Genomic DNA, 17857 nt, shown 5'->3' on the forward strand with positions numbered 1-17857 from the left:
TGCGCTACCGCATGATAATTTGATAATATGTTTTGGTAATGTTAAACATTCAGGGAAAGGCTTTATCGTAACAACGCTGAAGTCGATCCGGTAACTTAACTGTTTACTGGTAAGACTCATTTTAGGGGAATGAAGACACGAAAAAATGCTTAACAATGAACACTACCAACTGGACTTTAGGGTTAATCCACTGCAGTGAGGGTTGAAATTTCAACTATCAAAATATCACCAAACAGGCAATGGCTTCGTTCAAATGAAGCAATTTTCACCCTTCATACCTTGATGGGCGATTTTCTAGTTACAATAAAAAAATGATAATACAGTCGACGCTCAGTATAACGACCACACATTATAAAGACCGTCCCATTATAACGACCAGTGGTAAAAGTCCCAACTTTGTTCCTATGAACTCTACGTTAATTCGCCTTCGTTATAACGACCGTTCTGTATCGTCTAATCCAATACAACGACCGAATTCAGCGGACGCTATTTCTGGTGTTCTTTCCAATAAAACAAATTTGTAGCTTGAAATAACCTTGTTTATTGTTTACGGACATCTGCCTGAAGTTTTCAATGTATGTCAAATCCAACTTTGAGAGGGGGGGGAGATTACCATCCACTACAACTAGCACAGAAAAATAATGAGAGGAAAAATCGAGAAATTTCCAGATTCCTAAATGTTTCTTTGAAAAGCAAAAAAAAAAAAAAAAACACAATTTATCACCTATATCTGAAACGGAAAATAATGTTTTGCAAAAATCACGTCTGCTAAAAAGGCAAACGTCTGTTTCTGGTTTTATCTTCATAAAGTGTAGTGGTAGCAGATTTGTAAGTGTGTAACATTTTCCTTTCTATATTTTCTACTTTAAAAGTTCTTTAATATCCTGTCATAGTATTTTGCACACGATTTTTCTAAAAATTCCTATGATAAAAATAATTTGGGCATTTAACTGAAATGTTTGAAAAGTACCATTTCTTTATGGAACAACGGGGCATGCATGATGACTGTATATTTTTTAAAATTATACTTCTTATAACGACCACTCGTTATAAAGACCTTTTTCTCTGGGACGGAGATGGTCGTTATATCGAGCGTCGACTGTACTAATAAATGTATTAATTTTTTTATGTCTCAGTATCAGGTATTTACACAGTCCAGTCACATTAATGTGACCACCACGTGCTTTCCATGTCAGAGTTAAATAACCAATCACAGAAGCAGGCCGAGGACTGCTGATGCATTTTAAAAAAGGTGAGAAAGGTGACAAATTTGAAAACAAAGGTGACTAAAAGGTGACAAAAAAGTAACTAAAAGGTGACCAAAAGCAATTTGTTAAGAACTCAAAAAACAGAAAAGGATTATCCCTTTTTACTGACTTTTACCAAAATAGCCTATATATTTCTTGTAAAGATTTCTTTACAATTTTGGAAATGAATATTATAGGGCTAGAAGTAGTAAAATAAAAATTTTAAAACATTTTCAAAAAACTTTCAGTGTAAACTCTATGTAACCTTATATATATATATATATATATATATATATATATATATATATATATATATATATATATATATATATATATATCAGGGTGGTCCTTATTTATATGGGAAAAATATTTTTTCGGAATTCAACAAGTGACGCCCCCTAGTTTTGTGACACTATAGTAAAAAGTAATCGGTGCAAAATTTGAACTCGATCGGTCAATAATAACACGTGCCCCTAGGACGTTGAACTTTAACACATTTGATAATTTTCCCACAAATCTTCGAGTTTTTACTCTTCAGACCCCGTACATCGTTTCTCCTATGTTTGCAAATTATTTTTACAGCGAGGTAGCACTAAAATTAATCTTTTTAATTACTTTATATCGTCTAAAGATTTTACATTGAATAAGAATGAAATATTGCTTTAGAAACTTTACCTTAATCGTACGCTTTTCTCAATGTATCTCAATCGCGTGCATTTTTTTCTGATAGTGTTGGAGTGTCTGTAAAATACTAAATTGTTTTTGTGACTCATACTCGGTAAATTGATTGTGAAATTCTTCGATTAATTGTGCTCCTTTTTCAGTTGTATCATTCACAACTTTCAGCATTTTAACGATATCTCTTCCCTTTCAATAGCTTCTTTCATTTTGCAATGAATCAGGATCAAATAGAAAACATCTTTTGGTGTTTGTAACTTATCAAACAGTTTTATTCACTTGTAATTGATTCTATAAAGAAGAAGATCTTTACTAAGAAAGTATTCCAAATCATCTACTGTTATTTGAAATTTTTTATACAGTCATCAGATACGTCTTCCTATTCAGCAAGCATTTTTTTTGAAGTTGTCTTTTCCTATCTTGGAAGTGTTAATTCCTTCATTCAATACGGACAAAGCAACTAGTTCATCACCTAAGTACCATAAGTGATTTATGAATTTTTCAATCACTGCTTCTGCTGCATGTTTGTTATCATTTTGTACGCTGCAGGTTTTTTAGACACTAGACTTTATATTAATTTAAAAGGCCTAGAAAGGGTTGCTGCGAAAAACTATATCTTCATACAACATTTAACTGTAAAACAGCATTTACGGGCAATCTCTTCATGGAAGGTCAATTCAAATTGTTTCCTAAATATATAAATATTCAAACAATCAATTTCATTAGCGACCCAACTGGCTCACAGATAAGCTCCAGGTTGCCGAAAACATATCCCTGTAGGAGTGAGGACTTCAACCAAGAAATACTATTACATGTTATGAGAATTCTCTGTAATATTTTTTAATTCCGCTTTCTATGAACAATAATATGTCATCAAATTCTTCTTTTAGAATTTAAGTGGTATGTGTAATTTTTGAATTTTGAAGCGCTTAAATAATGGAATATCGCGTCTAGAACTAAGAAAGGCAAGAACTTCTTTAAAGACACTCTGCAGTACGATTTCAAGTGCATGATAATAGTAATACAAATGCAATCTATCACCGTTCAGCTTTTGCTCTAAAAAAATACATGCACAATTTATACGGCCGGTATTGTAAGCCGCTGTATAAAAGACTACAGCTTGAACAGTTAGCAATAAAGAGCAATCATCTAAGATATCATATACTGAAGAAATATCTCAGAAATTCTGAGTAGCTGTTCAACGTTGGAACCTGAAGCTATCATGGTAAGCCTATCGGGCGTTTTTTTCCAGTTACATCTGGATGTAGCTTTGTATCCCAGGGAATAAATAAAAAACCTAAATTTAAATTCATGAAATCTGATTTTAGCTCTCGAAGATTTTTTCTTGCTCTCTTAAGGGATGTACGATTGATCATAAGGTTATTTGGATTTAAATTTACTGCTTCTACATAGGCTGTTAATAAATGAGCAGCATCTTTGTTCCTAATATGGCATTTGTCTAACATTGATGAAATGCTAGCAGATCTCAATAGTTGTCAAGCTTTTTTGCGTTGTGGTAGACCAGATATAGAAAAAAAGGTTCAACCGGTTAGGATAGATACCCATTTCGGTTTCTAAATCTTGTGAAATGCAAGAGGAATTTGATGATAATAAAGGACTATGTACTGAAATGGAAGACAGTTTAAAGTATAGATTTAGATATGGGAAATAGAGTTTATTTTTATGGTAGGGTAATCGAGGATTTCAAAATTTAAATTATAAGAATGTATAAACATTTAAGTATATAACTAAAGAACAGCGAATTAAAATATAATTGTCATTACTTATATTTATAGCATGGAAACCTAGTGACCCTATTTGCCACACCTATCACATACACAGAAAATTTTCTAAATCAACACACCCAAAGCCTAGAGGAGGCAATTTGTTGTGGTCAAAAATCATTCATAAATGGCCTTTAGAATCCCTTGTGTCCATCTTGGTGGAAAGAAACGCTCCCCTGCCGCTTGGATTGAAACGAGCGCGAATAGCGGTATGCCTGTACCAAGGCCATTGGTGTACTTGTACCCTATGTAATATGTAAAATTTTACAGAATGAAAGTGAGAGAATGGTTGGTCTGGAAGTAGCAACATCTATTGATATTCAAAATTACTTTAAATATGAAACCTAGGAATATTTTTACATAAAAATGAGAAAATCCGCAATTTTTTCTTCAAAACTCAAAAAAGGGGGCCCTAGGGGCACGTGTTAATATTCATGGATTGACTTAAAAATTTTGCATGGATCATTTATTTGTATAATGGAACAAATTGAGGGGGCGTCGTATAAAATATCTACAACTTCAAAAATAAGGACCACCCTAATATATATATATATATATATATTTAATCAACATAATAAAGCTCCAAATTGTGAAGTAAAGAGCAAGATGATGCATTTCTTGAACATATAATTTATGTTATTCAATCACATTTTTAGTATTGTTTTTTTCTCTTTTTTTTTAGCTTGTTGAAAAATTATCAGCATTCTTTCTTTTTTCTTAGTAAATACAAAGCATAAATATTAAATCGAAAGTCTTGACAGTAGAGAATAATTGAGAAAACCAAATTGAAAAATCAGAATTTAACAAAATGATAATTGTACTTAAAATGCAAAAATAAAATGACATTGAAGTATGAAACTGAAAATATCGTTTCATCTGCCTGAAAATGTTCATGATTTTTTCTTTCTTGTTTTATTTATTTTTTATTTTTTTAGCAAGCTCTGAAAATATTCCATGACATGTCCATGGGAGGTAAAAAATGTAGTGTTAAATCAAGTTATTAATAATTACAAATACAAAAGTGACGACCAGCAACAGGGTCTGGGCCCAGCTAGACTGGTCCTAGTCAATTTACAATCCCCCACTTATCAGGCTTAGGAATAAAAAATAATGCCGAATAAGCAGGAATACTGTCATGGTCTCTTCTGATTTGATAAAAATAGGGGTGATAAAGATAACGATGTGAGGGTACTTTTTTTTTTCAATCGGGACTCATTTGTTAGATGCGTTGGTTGACTGTTTTTTTTTAAATTTCTTTTCTTTTTTTTCAAAATAACTTTATTCCTTATTGAATCTAGAAAAATAATATCTCATTTATCAAAAATACTGTCGTAGTGCATTTTGTTTCAAATAGGTTTACAGCAGTTTTTTTGTTCCAATTCAATAAATAAATAAACACTAACCGCCACTTATAAAATCTCTGGATTATAAAATCAGCAGCTTTTTAAAATGAATGTGGAAGAACCAAATCATTACATTATCAAACCATGTTAAAACCGTAATTTAATAAAATCAATCTCTCCGTTACATAAAATAAAGCTTTTAGCTAGCATCTGCTTCTAAAAGCTTTATTTTTACTTTAACTAACCATATAAAGCATTGAAACCTAATAAAAAGAAATTTCGGAGATTCTCTGAGACACACCATAAAAGGAAATGTTAAGAAATGTTTACACAGACCAAGTTTACTTCGCACTTGCGCAGAAAAAATAAAACCCAAACTAACCATTTCTGTGCAAACACAAAGTGAAACTATAAACACAAACAAAAGCTGTTCACTATTCCGCGCTCAAAGAAGACAGCTCAAAGAAGACATTGAGGCACGCCTCCTTAACCCATCACCCATTTTTCAAATCGAACCGCTTGTGGCTGCTTAGTCGCGACTTTTGAAGTCAGTAAAAGTAAAACAAGCAAGTAACACGCCTGGCTAGAGATGAGCGTGAGATTCAGAGACTTCAGGTGACGTCATTTGATAAACACGGAAGACAACTTGCATTCAATGACCGCTCATTCAACAAAGAGTGTAGAAACAAATTGCACAGCTGAACTTTAGCCGAACAACACTCTATGGCCAGAAACACGATAGGAAACAAAATGGCTTTTAGACGAGACTTGCGGAAAATGCGTCTGACGGTCGAAGGGGGATAGAAAGATTGGTTCTGCTCATAGGGTGCAATTGCAAGCAATAAAAAAAAAAAAAAAAATCCTGGATTTTCCGGTAGCATAGCTATTTTTCTTAAACAACAAGGAGGGGGGGGGCATATTTAATGCTACTTTTTAAATTAATTTCAAAGCTATCATCTAAATTAAAGCTATTATTCAGATACTTTTCAAGGATTTAATTATTTAAAAAAAAAAAAAAAATCCTAAGACATTTCAAGAAAGGTGACAAATGTTGCAAAAGGTGACTAAAAGTAACCAAATTTTCAAAAGGTGACTAAAGGTGAGAAAGGTGACTGACTCCTCGGCCTGCAGAAGGCAGGTGGCAGCACAGTGCAGTTGAGCGTATATAAAGGGTTTGTGAGGGCTTCGGAAAACATTTCAATCGTTGGCGTAATACAGAAACGAAGCGACTTATCCAACGTCCGAAAGGGCATGATCATTGGCTTTGGGCCAAGGGTGGAAGCATTTTCGAAACGGCCGAGTTTGTGAACTGTTTGCGTGCCGCCGTGGTAAAAGTGTACCGCGCATGGCAAAATGGGACTGTCCAAAATCAGTGACGTGGCAAATATGGTGCACCACAGGCCATAGATGACAGAGGCGAACGACGGTTGCGAAGATGCGTTCGGGCAGATAGACGGGCTACCGTTGAGCAACTGACCACCAAAATAAACCAAGGGGCTACCAAAAGTGTCTCCCAAACTACTATTCAGCGAACATTGCTGCGTCTGGGCCTCCGAAGCAGACGCCTGGTTCGTGCACCTATGCTGACTGCTGTTCATCGACGACAAAGGCTAGAATTTGCACGCCAGTACAGCAGCTGGACGTCCACTGAGTGGCAACAGGTAGCGTTTTCAGATGAATCGTGTTTTATGCTCCATCTGACAGATGGACGTTGACGTATAAGGCGTGAAACCTCTGAAAGGAACCACCCTGCAACCCTTGCCAGAATGGTCCAAGCTGGAGGCGGGAGCTTTATGGTCTAGAGAATGTTTTCCTGACATTCTCTGGGTTCACTGATCATTGTGGAAGGCACGATGGATCAATACAAGTATGCATCTGTCCTTGCGGATCATGTCCACCCCTACATGCGCATTGTTTTTCCTCAGGATGATGGTATCTTCCAGCAGGACAATGCGAGGTGCCATATAGCTGCCAATGTACGTGCGTGGTTCGAAGAGCACCAGGATGAGTTTACCGTCCTCCCCTGGCCAGCAAACTCACCTGACTTAAACCCAATCGAGCATCTGTGGGATCATCTCGATTGAGTTGTTCGCGCCATGGATCCTCAATTGCATAATCTAGTGCAGCTGGCCACGGCATTAGAGTCGGCATGACTCAACATCCCAGAGAACACCTTCAGGGACCTAAGTGACTCTCTTCCTGCACGTCTTACAGCAGTCCGCTCTGCGAAAGGTGGTCATTCTGGCTTTTGACAGATGGTCACATTAATGTGACTGGACTGTGTATTACCCAAGCTTTGCCTTCAATTCACAAGTCGATCCGCACCATGCTGGGGACACTCACTGGTGGGATAAATTCACTTTATCTACCAGTTTGTTGGCACTTTCTGCTTCAATGAGATGACGTTTGCCTTCAGTTTGGTTATTTACTATTCCTGACTGAGGAGTTCTAATAAGAACAAAACTGCAGTCTCAGGATCTGATAACTGGGTTGCCTGGTATATTACATGTAAATATCAGTTTACGTTTTGATTTATTTATGTTTAATGTCATTTCCTCAGTTACTTGTAAATAAATTGCAGCAAATCCAAGAACACTGAATCATTACTGAAATTCCTATTTCACTCATAAGTTTAAAATAGTTTTAAACAAAACACTGGAAGAAAATGTGTGCAAGAAACATGAACTAGACTCTTTTTTACCAAATACTGTATATCAATGTCCCAACACACAAAGTATACAAAAACAAAAGAAAAATCAATACTTACAATTACATGCAAACTTCTGTTTATCTTTGGTTCAGTAACATTTTTATACAATGTTGAAACGTCTTTCAAAAAGAAATTAGCTGCATCATTGTGAATCAATGAACTTATCATCCTACAAATATAAATACACAGTTAATATTGAGGCACACAAACACTGTCAGGGAGGAGGAGAGCAGACTTTGTAAATGATCTTAAAGATAAATGTTAAAGATAGTAAAGCATACACCACCAACACCAAATCAACTAAATTACAGTTAAGTCTCCAAAGATGTTGAGGCTTAAAACCACTTTTGTTGCATGCAATAATATTTTGTGAAATATGAACATAATCATTAACACTAAGATCATTTCAAGGTAATTTAATTTTCAGAAATACCATATAAAAGAGCTTTTTAAACTTATCAACATAATAAGGTAAAAATATAAAGTATCTGCGCACATAGCTCAAAACCATCTGCAGGAATGAAAATCAACATGCAGTGGGTAGGTAAAATTTTTAGTAAGAATATGCATTTTGTTTTTTGTATCCGTGAAAGCAATAATGAACATTTTTCCTTAATTTGTCTTCAAAATTCAGATAATTAGTGTTTAATATGGATACTATTAACAATTTTCAGCCAATGCAATATCTGCACCAAATGTATCTGCACAGCATCAAATGTATCAGCTCACGGCATGCACCTGTGTGTCTATATTATCTAGCTATGCTTATCAGTCAAAAATAAAAATCAAGAATCCTCTTAAAACTTTTCCCCTGTTGGAAGTAATAACTCCTTTGGATTAACAATTCTAAATGAACTTAAAATTACCCTGGCATTAGAAAAGCTTGGAACAATGTGTAGGCTTCTAAGCAAAAATATATATTATTAACACTTTTCTATTTTAGAAAATTTAAACAACAAAATCATCTTCATTCTGAGCCTTCTTTATATATTCCACACTGTAGATATATATTTATATTAATCAGAATTTATTTTTTTACACATTATTATAATAGCACACAACTTCATTTATTCATTCAAATATTAACACAGCAATTTAAAAAAAAAAAAACAGAAGTGAACAACTTCATACTTGCTTAGCAATAAATGTGTAATTCAGTAAAATAGCTTTATATCACTGGTCTATTAAACACAATTCTCTACAAACCACACTTTTCTAGAAACAAACAATAAGTTTTGCTGCTGCAAAAGTTCTCTATTCTGCTTTGCAAACATAACAATTTTCGGAAAATTAAATTTTGAAATGGCTATTTTATATTCCCATTGTAATTCAATGAGTTTAAATAAAAATTATGAAATACAGTTGGTTCTCTGTTTAATGACTTTCAAGGGACCACAAAAAATCGTCCTTAAGTAGAAATCGTCCTCAAATAGAATACTTTTAACACTATAGTGGACCATCTGGGACCATGAAGAGCCATCGTTAAATAGAGAAAGTCGTTAAATAGAGCATCGTTAAACAGAGAGCCAACTGTATATTTATTTGTAAATGATTATTAAATGGCATGATTTCAGCTTTAATAATCATTGTAGTTAAAACTTATTCCAATGTACAAATATATTAATATGTTTTGAACATTATTTGCAAAACTTTGAAATGATTTATAGTTAAAAAAGCTACATCACAAAAACCTCTGATTCCAAGGTGTGTGTTATAAGGGTCTTCCACTGGAACAAATACTTTTAATGTGCATATGATTCTGATTATAATAACAAAGTTCTTCATTTGTTTGGAAAGCTGATTAACTAACAGCAAATCAAATGAGAAAATGTTTGATTGACTAATTCTGTTGTCAAAAATTTTTAGCTTAAAATATGACTGATGCAGGGGTACTTAAAATTTTTGGGAGGGAGGAAATTTCTCATGCATGAAATTCCGAATTACACAGAGTGATAAAATGTGAGCATCATATAAATATGTTTAATGAGAAGAGAAATTATTTGCCAGTTGAAAAAATGACCCCCACTCCTTTCCACAAAAAATATAATTGTAATTAGGGCTGGGCGATATACCGATATATCGATATATAACTATTACCACGGTAACAATATCTAGATTTCTATCCGTCCGATATATCGGTTGAAACAGAAATACAGGAAATAACTACGAAGAAATTGAAATTCTGACTCAAAAATACATAACTTTTTATAGTTCTGTATGATGGATAAGTGCTTGAAATTTCAAGAAATTGACCGCATTCTTCGATCAGTTATTTTATTTTTAATTATAGTACAAGGGAAAATTAACAGGGCCGCCGAAGGTTGTTGACCCATTGTCAGATTGGTCTCTAGATCTAACCCCCCTAAAAAGTTTTCAAGAGCGGGGTCCTTCTAAGGACCGCGCCCCTAGTTTCTGACAAGGCTGATATGGCCTCTTGTGGGCCCTGAAAAGTGAATTCGTGTTGGTTGAAAAAGCATCTTAATGCAACAATTAAAAATTAACCAATGGCGGTATCAACACGGTTCATAATTCTAATTAAACGTAAACCATTGATATTAAGCTGAATAAAAGGTTCGCGAAATATACTTAACAGACATGTTCGTATTAAAAAAGAAATGAAAAATGAAAAAACCCCCCTAATGAGATTAAATAAAATATACCGCCAGCTCAATCATTTTTATCCGAACTATCGTATCTCACTAAACGGAGCGCAACTCATAGCTAAATGAAAATAGCTTATTATCTTCGATAATAAGAGAGAAATTTTTTATTCCATTCATAAAACGAAGCACACTTGAAACAGTAATCCAATTTTATAGCGTTATCTTCGGCAACCTTGAAATTGAAACTTTTGAACTTCTTCTCGCAGACATAGTGTTGTTTGTGAAAGATCTACGCATTTTCAGAAGAGTAACAAGTACCATGATTGAAAAAGCTGAGCTTGTTGATTGATAACTATTATTGGATGGTTTACCAAGATTCTCTAAGACCGCCTAATGAAGATAAAAAGTAAGTACAATTTTTAAGCATTTTTTAAAGATTACTAATGTAACATAAATGAATAATATACATAATTCGTGGATTTTAAAAATTATGAAAAATTTCATTGAAATAAAAAAAATGTCTTATAATTTATTTAAAAATGCCAAAAAAAAAAAGAAGTTTACTGCATTAATTTTGATAATATTCAGATTTTTAAAAAATAAATAAATAAATTTTCCAATTTTAATTTCCCCCCCCGAAAATAATTAAGTTACATATCAAATTGCAGTGCATTTATAGCTGCATTCTTTAAAGATTTATTATTAGTATTTTACTTAATCTTACTCAACTAAAAAGTAAAAAGTCTTAAAGCAAAAGCTATTAAATAACTAAAAACAAACTATATAACTAAAAACATCAATACAAAATATATTTCAAAGTACATTCAAATTATTGAGACTGCTCAAATTAAAAGATTTAAACAAAATATTTAATTGAACATTTAAAACTTTTTTGTTGAGAAGCACTTTTGTCATGCATTGAGCTAAACCATTGAGCACGCCCCCCACCCCCTCCAGGAAAGTTTTGAATTAGAGAAATAATATTATATTTGGAAATGTTTTTTGTTGTTTTTCGATCCTTTGCACCCCTCCCCCCAAGAATATATCGATATATTGAAAATATCGATATTTGGAGAGCGATATATCACAGTATTAAAATTCTGATATCGCCCAGTCCTAATTGTAATACTGTCTATTTGCTAAATCACACAAAGTTTGCTAAATGAGGAAATTTTCTGGGTGGTCCCAGTCACCTCTAATTAGCTGCACAGATATTCAGTATGGCTTTACAGCTTAGATGATTACTTATATTTTCCTTCCCAAATCTGATGCATTTAAAGGAGTACAGTCAAACCTCGTTATCGAAATACCCGGATTTCACGTCACTTTTTCAAAGTCCCTAACTTATGTCATATAATTGTAATGTTAAGTGGCTCCGGATTTTACGATAGTTTTTTTTGGACAATTGACAATTTAAGCTGCAGACTAAATCAAATATTTCTTTGCAATTAAAAAATTTTCAGTAAAATAATGAAAACATCTGAAAATGTTTGTTGTGGGAACTTTGGACTCTGACAAGAGATTTGACCAGGCATGACACCTCAAGAATGGCGGGGGGTGAGTAGATAAATTCTGAAAGGTACTGGATTCAGACTTTGACAAGAGGGACAATAGGAAGGAATTCAAAGCAGGTGGATTGTAATATGGACGAGGGAAACAGAACACAAATGTGACAACCAGTAACAGGCTCTGGGCCCAGCTAGGCTGGTCCTAGTTAGTATATAAGTCCCCAATGAAGATCAATGGCCCTCTTAAAGCTATCCACCCCCTGCTCATTACGCCCTCTTCTGATAAGCTGTTCCAAGTGCCCACGACCCTATTAAAGAAGTAACTTTTCCTAATTTCCAGGTTAGCCTGAGATTTGAATAGCTTAAAACAATGACCCCTCGTACTGCTTTCCTTACAAAAGAAGGAAAAGAGAAAGAATATAACTGTAGGTGGTCACTACAAGCTTCTCCCATGAGAGAAAAAGAGATAAGAGCCCCTCATTAGATCGGAAAGGAACACACAACTCTTAAGTAGATAAAAGAATTAGAAAGGTTTTTCACCTTCGAAAGGTGGAGCTAGCCATCAAAATCTATTCAAATTGAGGACAAAAGTTAGGAGTCTTGAATTAGTTTCTCTCTTGCTGATAATTTCGTGGAAGGAAGGAGTGTTAAAAATGTTATTCAAAAGTTTATCAGACACTTGTTGGAAAGTGTTGCAGAACTGAAAGAAAAAAAAAAGTTTTTTTTGAAATAATTTTTGTTATATTTACCAATAATCCAAATTTATATCAGTTAAATCTAATTAAAAACATAAACACTATTCATTTTTTCATTAAATCTAATTTTATAGTTAACTAATGCTTAATTATAAATTTTTAAACTATTCCGGTTATGACGTCACTCCGGCTATGACCTTTGTTGACAGACCCAAAGGTGTCTGTTCTGATATCGAGGATCACGAGGTTCAACTGTATTTATGTGGTAAAAAGAATAAAACAACGGTAACAAGCAAAACAAAAATACCTTCTTTCAGCAATTTTTAAAAAGTTGCCAAATGCATGATCAGCATATACTTTTTCCACCTCTTCCTCAGAGCACCATCTTGCTTCTTGTTGATTCCAAGCATTGACACATTTTTTTCGAATGGTCTGTGCTTTATTGCTTTTGTATTTAATAATAGAATTTCCCTGTTATAAGAACCAAAAATCAAACATGATAAACAGTAAGTAAAAGCTAAAAAAATGAAATCAAATATTTGAAACACAAAATTCGAAGATTAGTGTATTTTAAAAGTTAAGAATTATTAAATTTTCAATTGAGGCAGTGAGAAGCAAAGGGATGCAAAAGTGGCAAAATTAAAAATTTGGAAATAACCAGTACAAATGGTAAGTGAACCCCTCCTCTTTCTTGGGGCAAGATATAGTATTAGTAGCCCTGGTAGGTTCCGGTATACAGCTTGATTTAGAAAAAAATTTCAATGAAAGCCTACCTAGTATCTGATCTTTAAACCTGTTTTACTCAAAACTTCAAAATGTCTACTTGCACCCCTTTGCTTCTCACTACCTCAATTGTGCAAGATAAATTTTAGAACAAGGAGTAAAAAATTATCTCACAAATTTATCATTGAATACAAGATAACATTTATGAAATGCAAATGTTTTTTTACGCACTTAATAAAAGAGAGTGTGTAAGAGTGATGTAAAATACCTAACATTTAATTTTGAAGGGAAATGCCTGGGATATATGGATCATTCCACATCAGTTCACTTAGCCTTGTAACCCATATCCTCAGATTTTGATGAATTTGGTGAACTTTGATATTTTTATGTAGGTTAGTGACCAAGTGCATTTGTTTTATCACATGTGATTTGGGTTTCATTTTACAGACCCTCAAATTTTTTCAAAAATTTTATTTTTTGTCACTTGTTAAGCCTAATCTACATGTATACTTATTTCTTTAATAAATTGTGTCAAATGCAGAAATCTCTTGAAATTATTTTGAGATATATGGATTAAAGCAGGAAGATTTAATAAAAAATTACTTAAATTTATGTAATAAAACTTTATTCAAATAAAATGCAACAAACTTTTTTTTTTCTGGTGAAAAATTACTTCAGTGGATTTTTCGTTAAGAGGCACGGGTCCTATTCAATAATTTAAATATTTGAAATAGACCTAACAGTGTGATCTATCATTGCAAAGAAAAAAATGGTGGTTATTTTTGTTTTCTTGTTGATATTACACAACATTAAATATATAATTATCGATAGTTTCGGTTTTTTCTTCCAGTTTTCTATAAAGAAAACATTGAAAGTTGTTTTGACAATAGTCTCTAAGCTAATAATTAGTGTACTGACTTGATGAATTTTCAGATTATTCAACTAAAGATAGGCCTTTGTAAAAAAATCAGCATTTTTAAAAAAATGAACTTAATCTTCTGGTATCCAGGGTCAGGGGTGCCCATCCTCCCCAAGTTCAATGGCGCAAATCCCCTCCCCCCCAAGCATTTTTTAAAAAATGAACTTAACCTTCTGGTATCCAGGGTCAGGGGTGCCCATCCTCCCCAAGTTCAATGGCGCAAATCCCCTCCCCCCCAAAAATCTCAATCCTCTTGCCATTTTTTTAGTTTTTGTTTTTAACCCTATTTTATATTTTATTCATTAAAAAAAAATGCTTTTGAATAATGTATTTATTTATTTATTTTTAATTATTTGTAACTATTTTGTTAGAAAACTGTGCTACACCAAAAACATACACACACACACATGCACACCAAAATAGTTAAATAAATAAATTAATAAATTAAAATAAAATAGTTTGAATTAAAAATAAATCTATACATAAAATTAAATAAATAAATTTGAAAAATTAAAAATCCCCCCCCCCCAATCTTGATGGAGCAACTTGCGCCATAATTCCCCCCTGTGGGCACCCCTGTCCAGGGTGCCAATCACCTTCTAATAGCGGTGGTTGGTGCACCTTTCCCAAAATCTATGAAACACTCCCCCAATGAACAATGCTCCCCCCCCCCCGAAACATCTTAAAATTCCCTTAAAATTTTCAATGGTGCAAAACAAGTTGCTCCATCAAGATTTTCGGAGGAATTTTTTAATTTTTTAAATTTATTTATTTAAATTTATATACATTGATTTATTTTTAATTTAAACTATTTTATTTTTATTTTATTTTCAAGGTGCTGCCTGTTAATTTTAACTATAGTCTTACTATGTATTTATTACTCACGTAGTAAATCAGTAAATTAAATATATTTTGCTACGAAAATAGTTAACTTAATATGAAAATTTGTTTGCTAATAAATAACTTCATTTAGTCATTAAAGATTTTTTTTTTAATATTTCAGTTTTGAAGTATATTTAATGTTCGATTCAAGGGATATGAAAGGCAAAAATCTCCTCAACCCCCCGACGATTAAATTTATATATGCTTATTAAATATAGCGTAACTAACTAGTGTCCAATTTCTGAAGTTTGACAAGTATTCTAGCTTTAATATTTCATGACGCCGTCAGTTGAATTTACAGCTATGGCAATATTAATTAACAGACTTCGTTAGAACTTTTTTATGTACTAAGCTCCCCAGTTACTAGAAGACACCTGGACCGATTTGGAAATTCTTTTTCTTTTTGAAACGGTATACTTCTCCCGGTCCTTGGAGAAATCAAGGGAACTCTTCAAATTTCATACTCGCGCTTTGTTGTTTGTAAATTCATAGCGTCTCACTTAGCGAAACGATTTTTATAGTTTTTTTGTGTTTAATGGATAGGAGAGAACAAACTTAGGTCCCAAACCTTTGCTTCACCATATTTGTTCTTTAGAAAAAAGTTATAGGCAAAAAAAAATCAACTTCATTTAATTTCAATATTAAACGATTAAATATAAAATCCATTGTTAAAGAAAGTGCCATAAAACAAAGGTACTTTCTTTACTCGGTGTTAAAGAAAGTACCATAAAACATTAATATTAATCAGGGGAGCCCCTTGAAAATGTGGGGGGGGGGGGTTGAGGGGTATTTTTCCTTTTTTGAGGACTCTTACTTTGGGGGAGCACCCCCTTACATATTTCCCCTGTATTAATCATTAGTAGTAATATCACAAATTTTGAATAAAGCCTCTTCTGAAACAAACAGGAAATTCATTTAGTATCATTGCTTTAGTAGTGTTTTGACCTTCATATATACAACATCACAGTAGATACTCTGTTTCTAGTGTAGTGTTGATCTATAATGGGGCCAAGTAAAGTTAAATGTGACTTTTTTCACGAGTGACGTGACACGTATTATTGTGAAATATAAAATAGTTAGGAAAACATCAACATTAAAATGGTTCTAATTAAATTAGCGCACAAATAAATCCTGGAGAGGAACAAAGATCAGTTTTTAGTGTCAATCGTATAAAATTTTATGCCTATTAAGATTTTTTTTAAAAACCCACTTAAAAAAAGACATGCTCAATTCGTCGGAATCTTTTTATGTATGTCCCTGTAAACTCAAACCATGGTTCCCACTCAAAAGTTAAAATAAAAATAAAGCACCTTAAAAAAAATAAATAAATAAAGCACCCTGTTTTTTCACTTCTACAACATCGTACGAAACTTCAAAACATTGCAATGAAATGCAAATATTCAACAGTTGCAGTCAATATTTTAATAAAATGTAAAAAAAAAAGTAACACTCAACTAAAGCAGAAAGCAGTACAATTTGTAATTTGTAAAATACATATTGATTTTAAAACTACATGGATTTAAATGCTTACTGGGAATCTTACACAATTTGAAGGAAAAAAAATGGGTAAAATGGTTACAACACAAACACTTCAATAGAAAATTTTAAATGAAATGTGAAAAAGTCACTCTCACACTTTCTTTGATGAAAGCTTAACTTATAATTATATACAATTAGCCTCCTTGATTGAATTCTTAGCATAATGGGTGGAAAAAAAATTAGAATGATTTTAATGCAAAAAAGAAAAAATATGAAAGAATAAAAAACAAAGAGATGTAAGACCAACATTGCAATTGCAGTTGTATAATTTGTAAAAGAAAAAGTAAGAACTTACTCAAACTGCATCTGCTGGATTCAAAATTTTTATTACTATTCAGTTTTTCCATTTATTATTTAAATTCTTAAGTTAACTATTGCATGTGTAACCAAGCCATGGCAAAAAAAAAAAAAAAAATGAGTATAACGAAATCCACATTAGCTTTCTGAATACACTTGTCAAACTGCCTACTTACAAATAACTATTTACTTTTTTTGACTTCCTTGAGTTAAAATGTACTTAATGAAGTTTATCAAGCTTAGTTAAATAACAATTAAGAACATTATTCACAGTAAATTAAAACAAATCCAATGAAAAGAAAAGAAAATTCTTGTATTAAAACACATATCTCTCATATAGAAAGCTTTCTTTTAAAGAGAAAGCTTTAATTTTTAAGTTTTTTAACTTTTTCATTTATTTCTTTTTTAATTTGTTTTATTTGAGGCTCTTGCAGATTTCCTCAAAGTATTTGCTTGACTGCAATATGATATATTTCTTAGAACTTCTGCTTTTTCTGAAAGTTCATTAGCAGTTTTTAAAATCGAAGAAATGTCAGACTCTAAACATTCTTTTGTCTCTTCAAATTTTGAATTTCATCAGCTATCTGTTTTCTTTTCTTTGTAGCAGCATCATTTTCTTTATTCTTTTTTTCATTTTCCAAATATTCCATATACATTTTTCTTGATTTTGCTACTAAGCATAAGTATTCCTTTGTAATTTTTACATTTAGCAACCCCCACAGTAATTTATGTGATCCTTTATTAATCTCATAGCAATGTATGACTCTTCTTTCAAGTTTTCAACTTCAATTTTTTTTATTAACTGAGAAACCTCTCTCAACCGATGCTCGATGCTTGACCATAAGATAAAATAAGGTGAGCATTTTTACAATTTTCCAGAGATGACCAAAATTCTTTTCATTTATATACTTTAACAAAAATGTGACGAG

General features: G+C 32.6%; 1 protein-coding gene across 1 annotated transcript in view; it reads right to left on the minus strand.

Moving 5' to 3' along the window:
- LOC129233624 (dynein axonemal intermediate chain 3-like) overlaps positions 1-17857 on the minus strand; it is a 118571-nt gene that overhangs the window by 98876 nt on the left and 1838 nt on the right. The window contains exons 2-3 of the mRNA XM_054867602.1: positions 12876-13039; positions 7820-7931 (exon numbers count right to left, since the gene is read on the minus strand). Coding sequence (XP_054723577.1) covers positions 7820-7931; positions 12876-13039 — 276 coding nt within the window. The remainder of the gene's footprint in view (positions 1-7819; positions 7932-12875; positions 13040-17857) is intronic.

This window comes from Uloborus diversus, chromosome 1 (genome assembly GCF_026930045.1).
Source record: "Uloborus diversus isolate 005 chromosome 1, Udiv.v.3.1, whole genome shotgun sequence".
Classification (NCBI taxonomy): Eukaryota; Metazoa; Arthropoda; class Arachnida; order Araneae; family Uloboridae; genus Uloborus; species Uloborus diversus.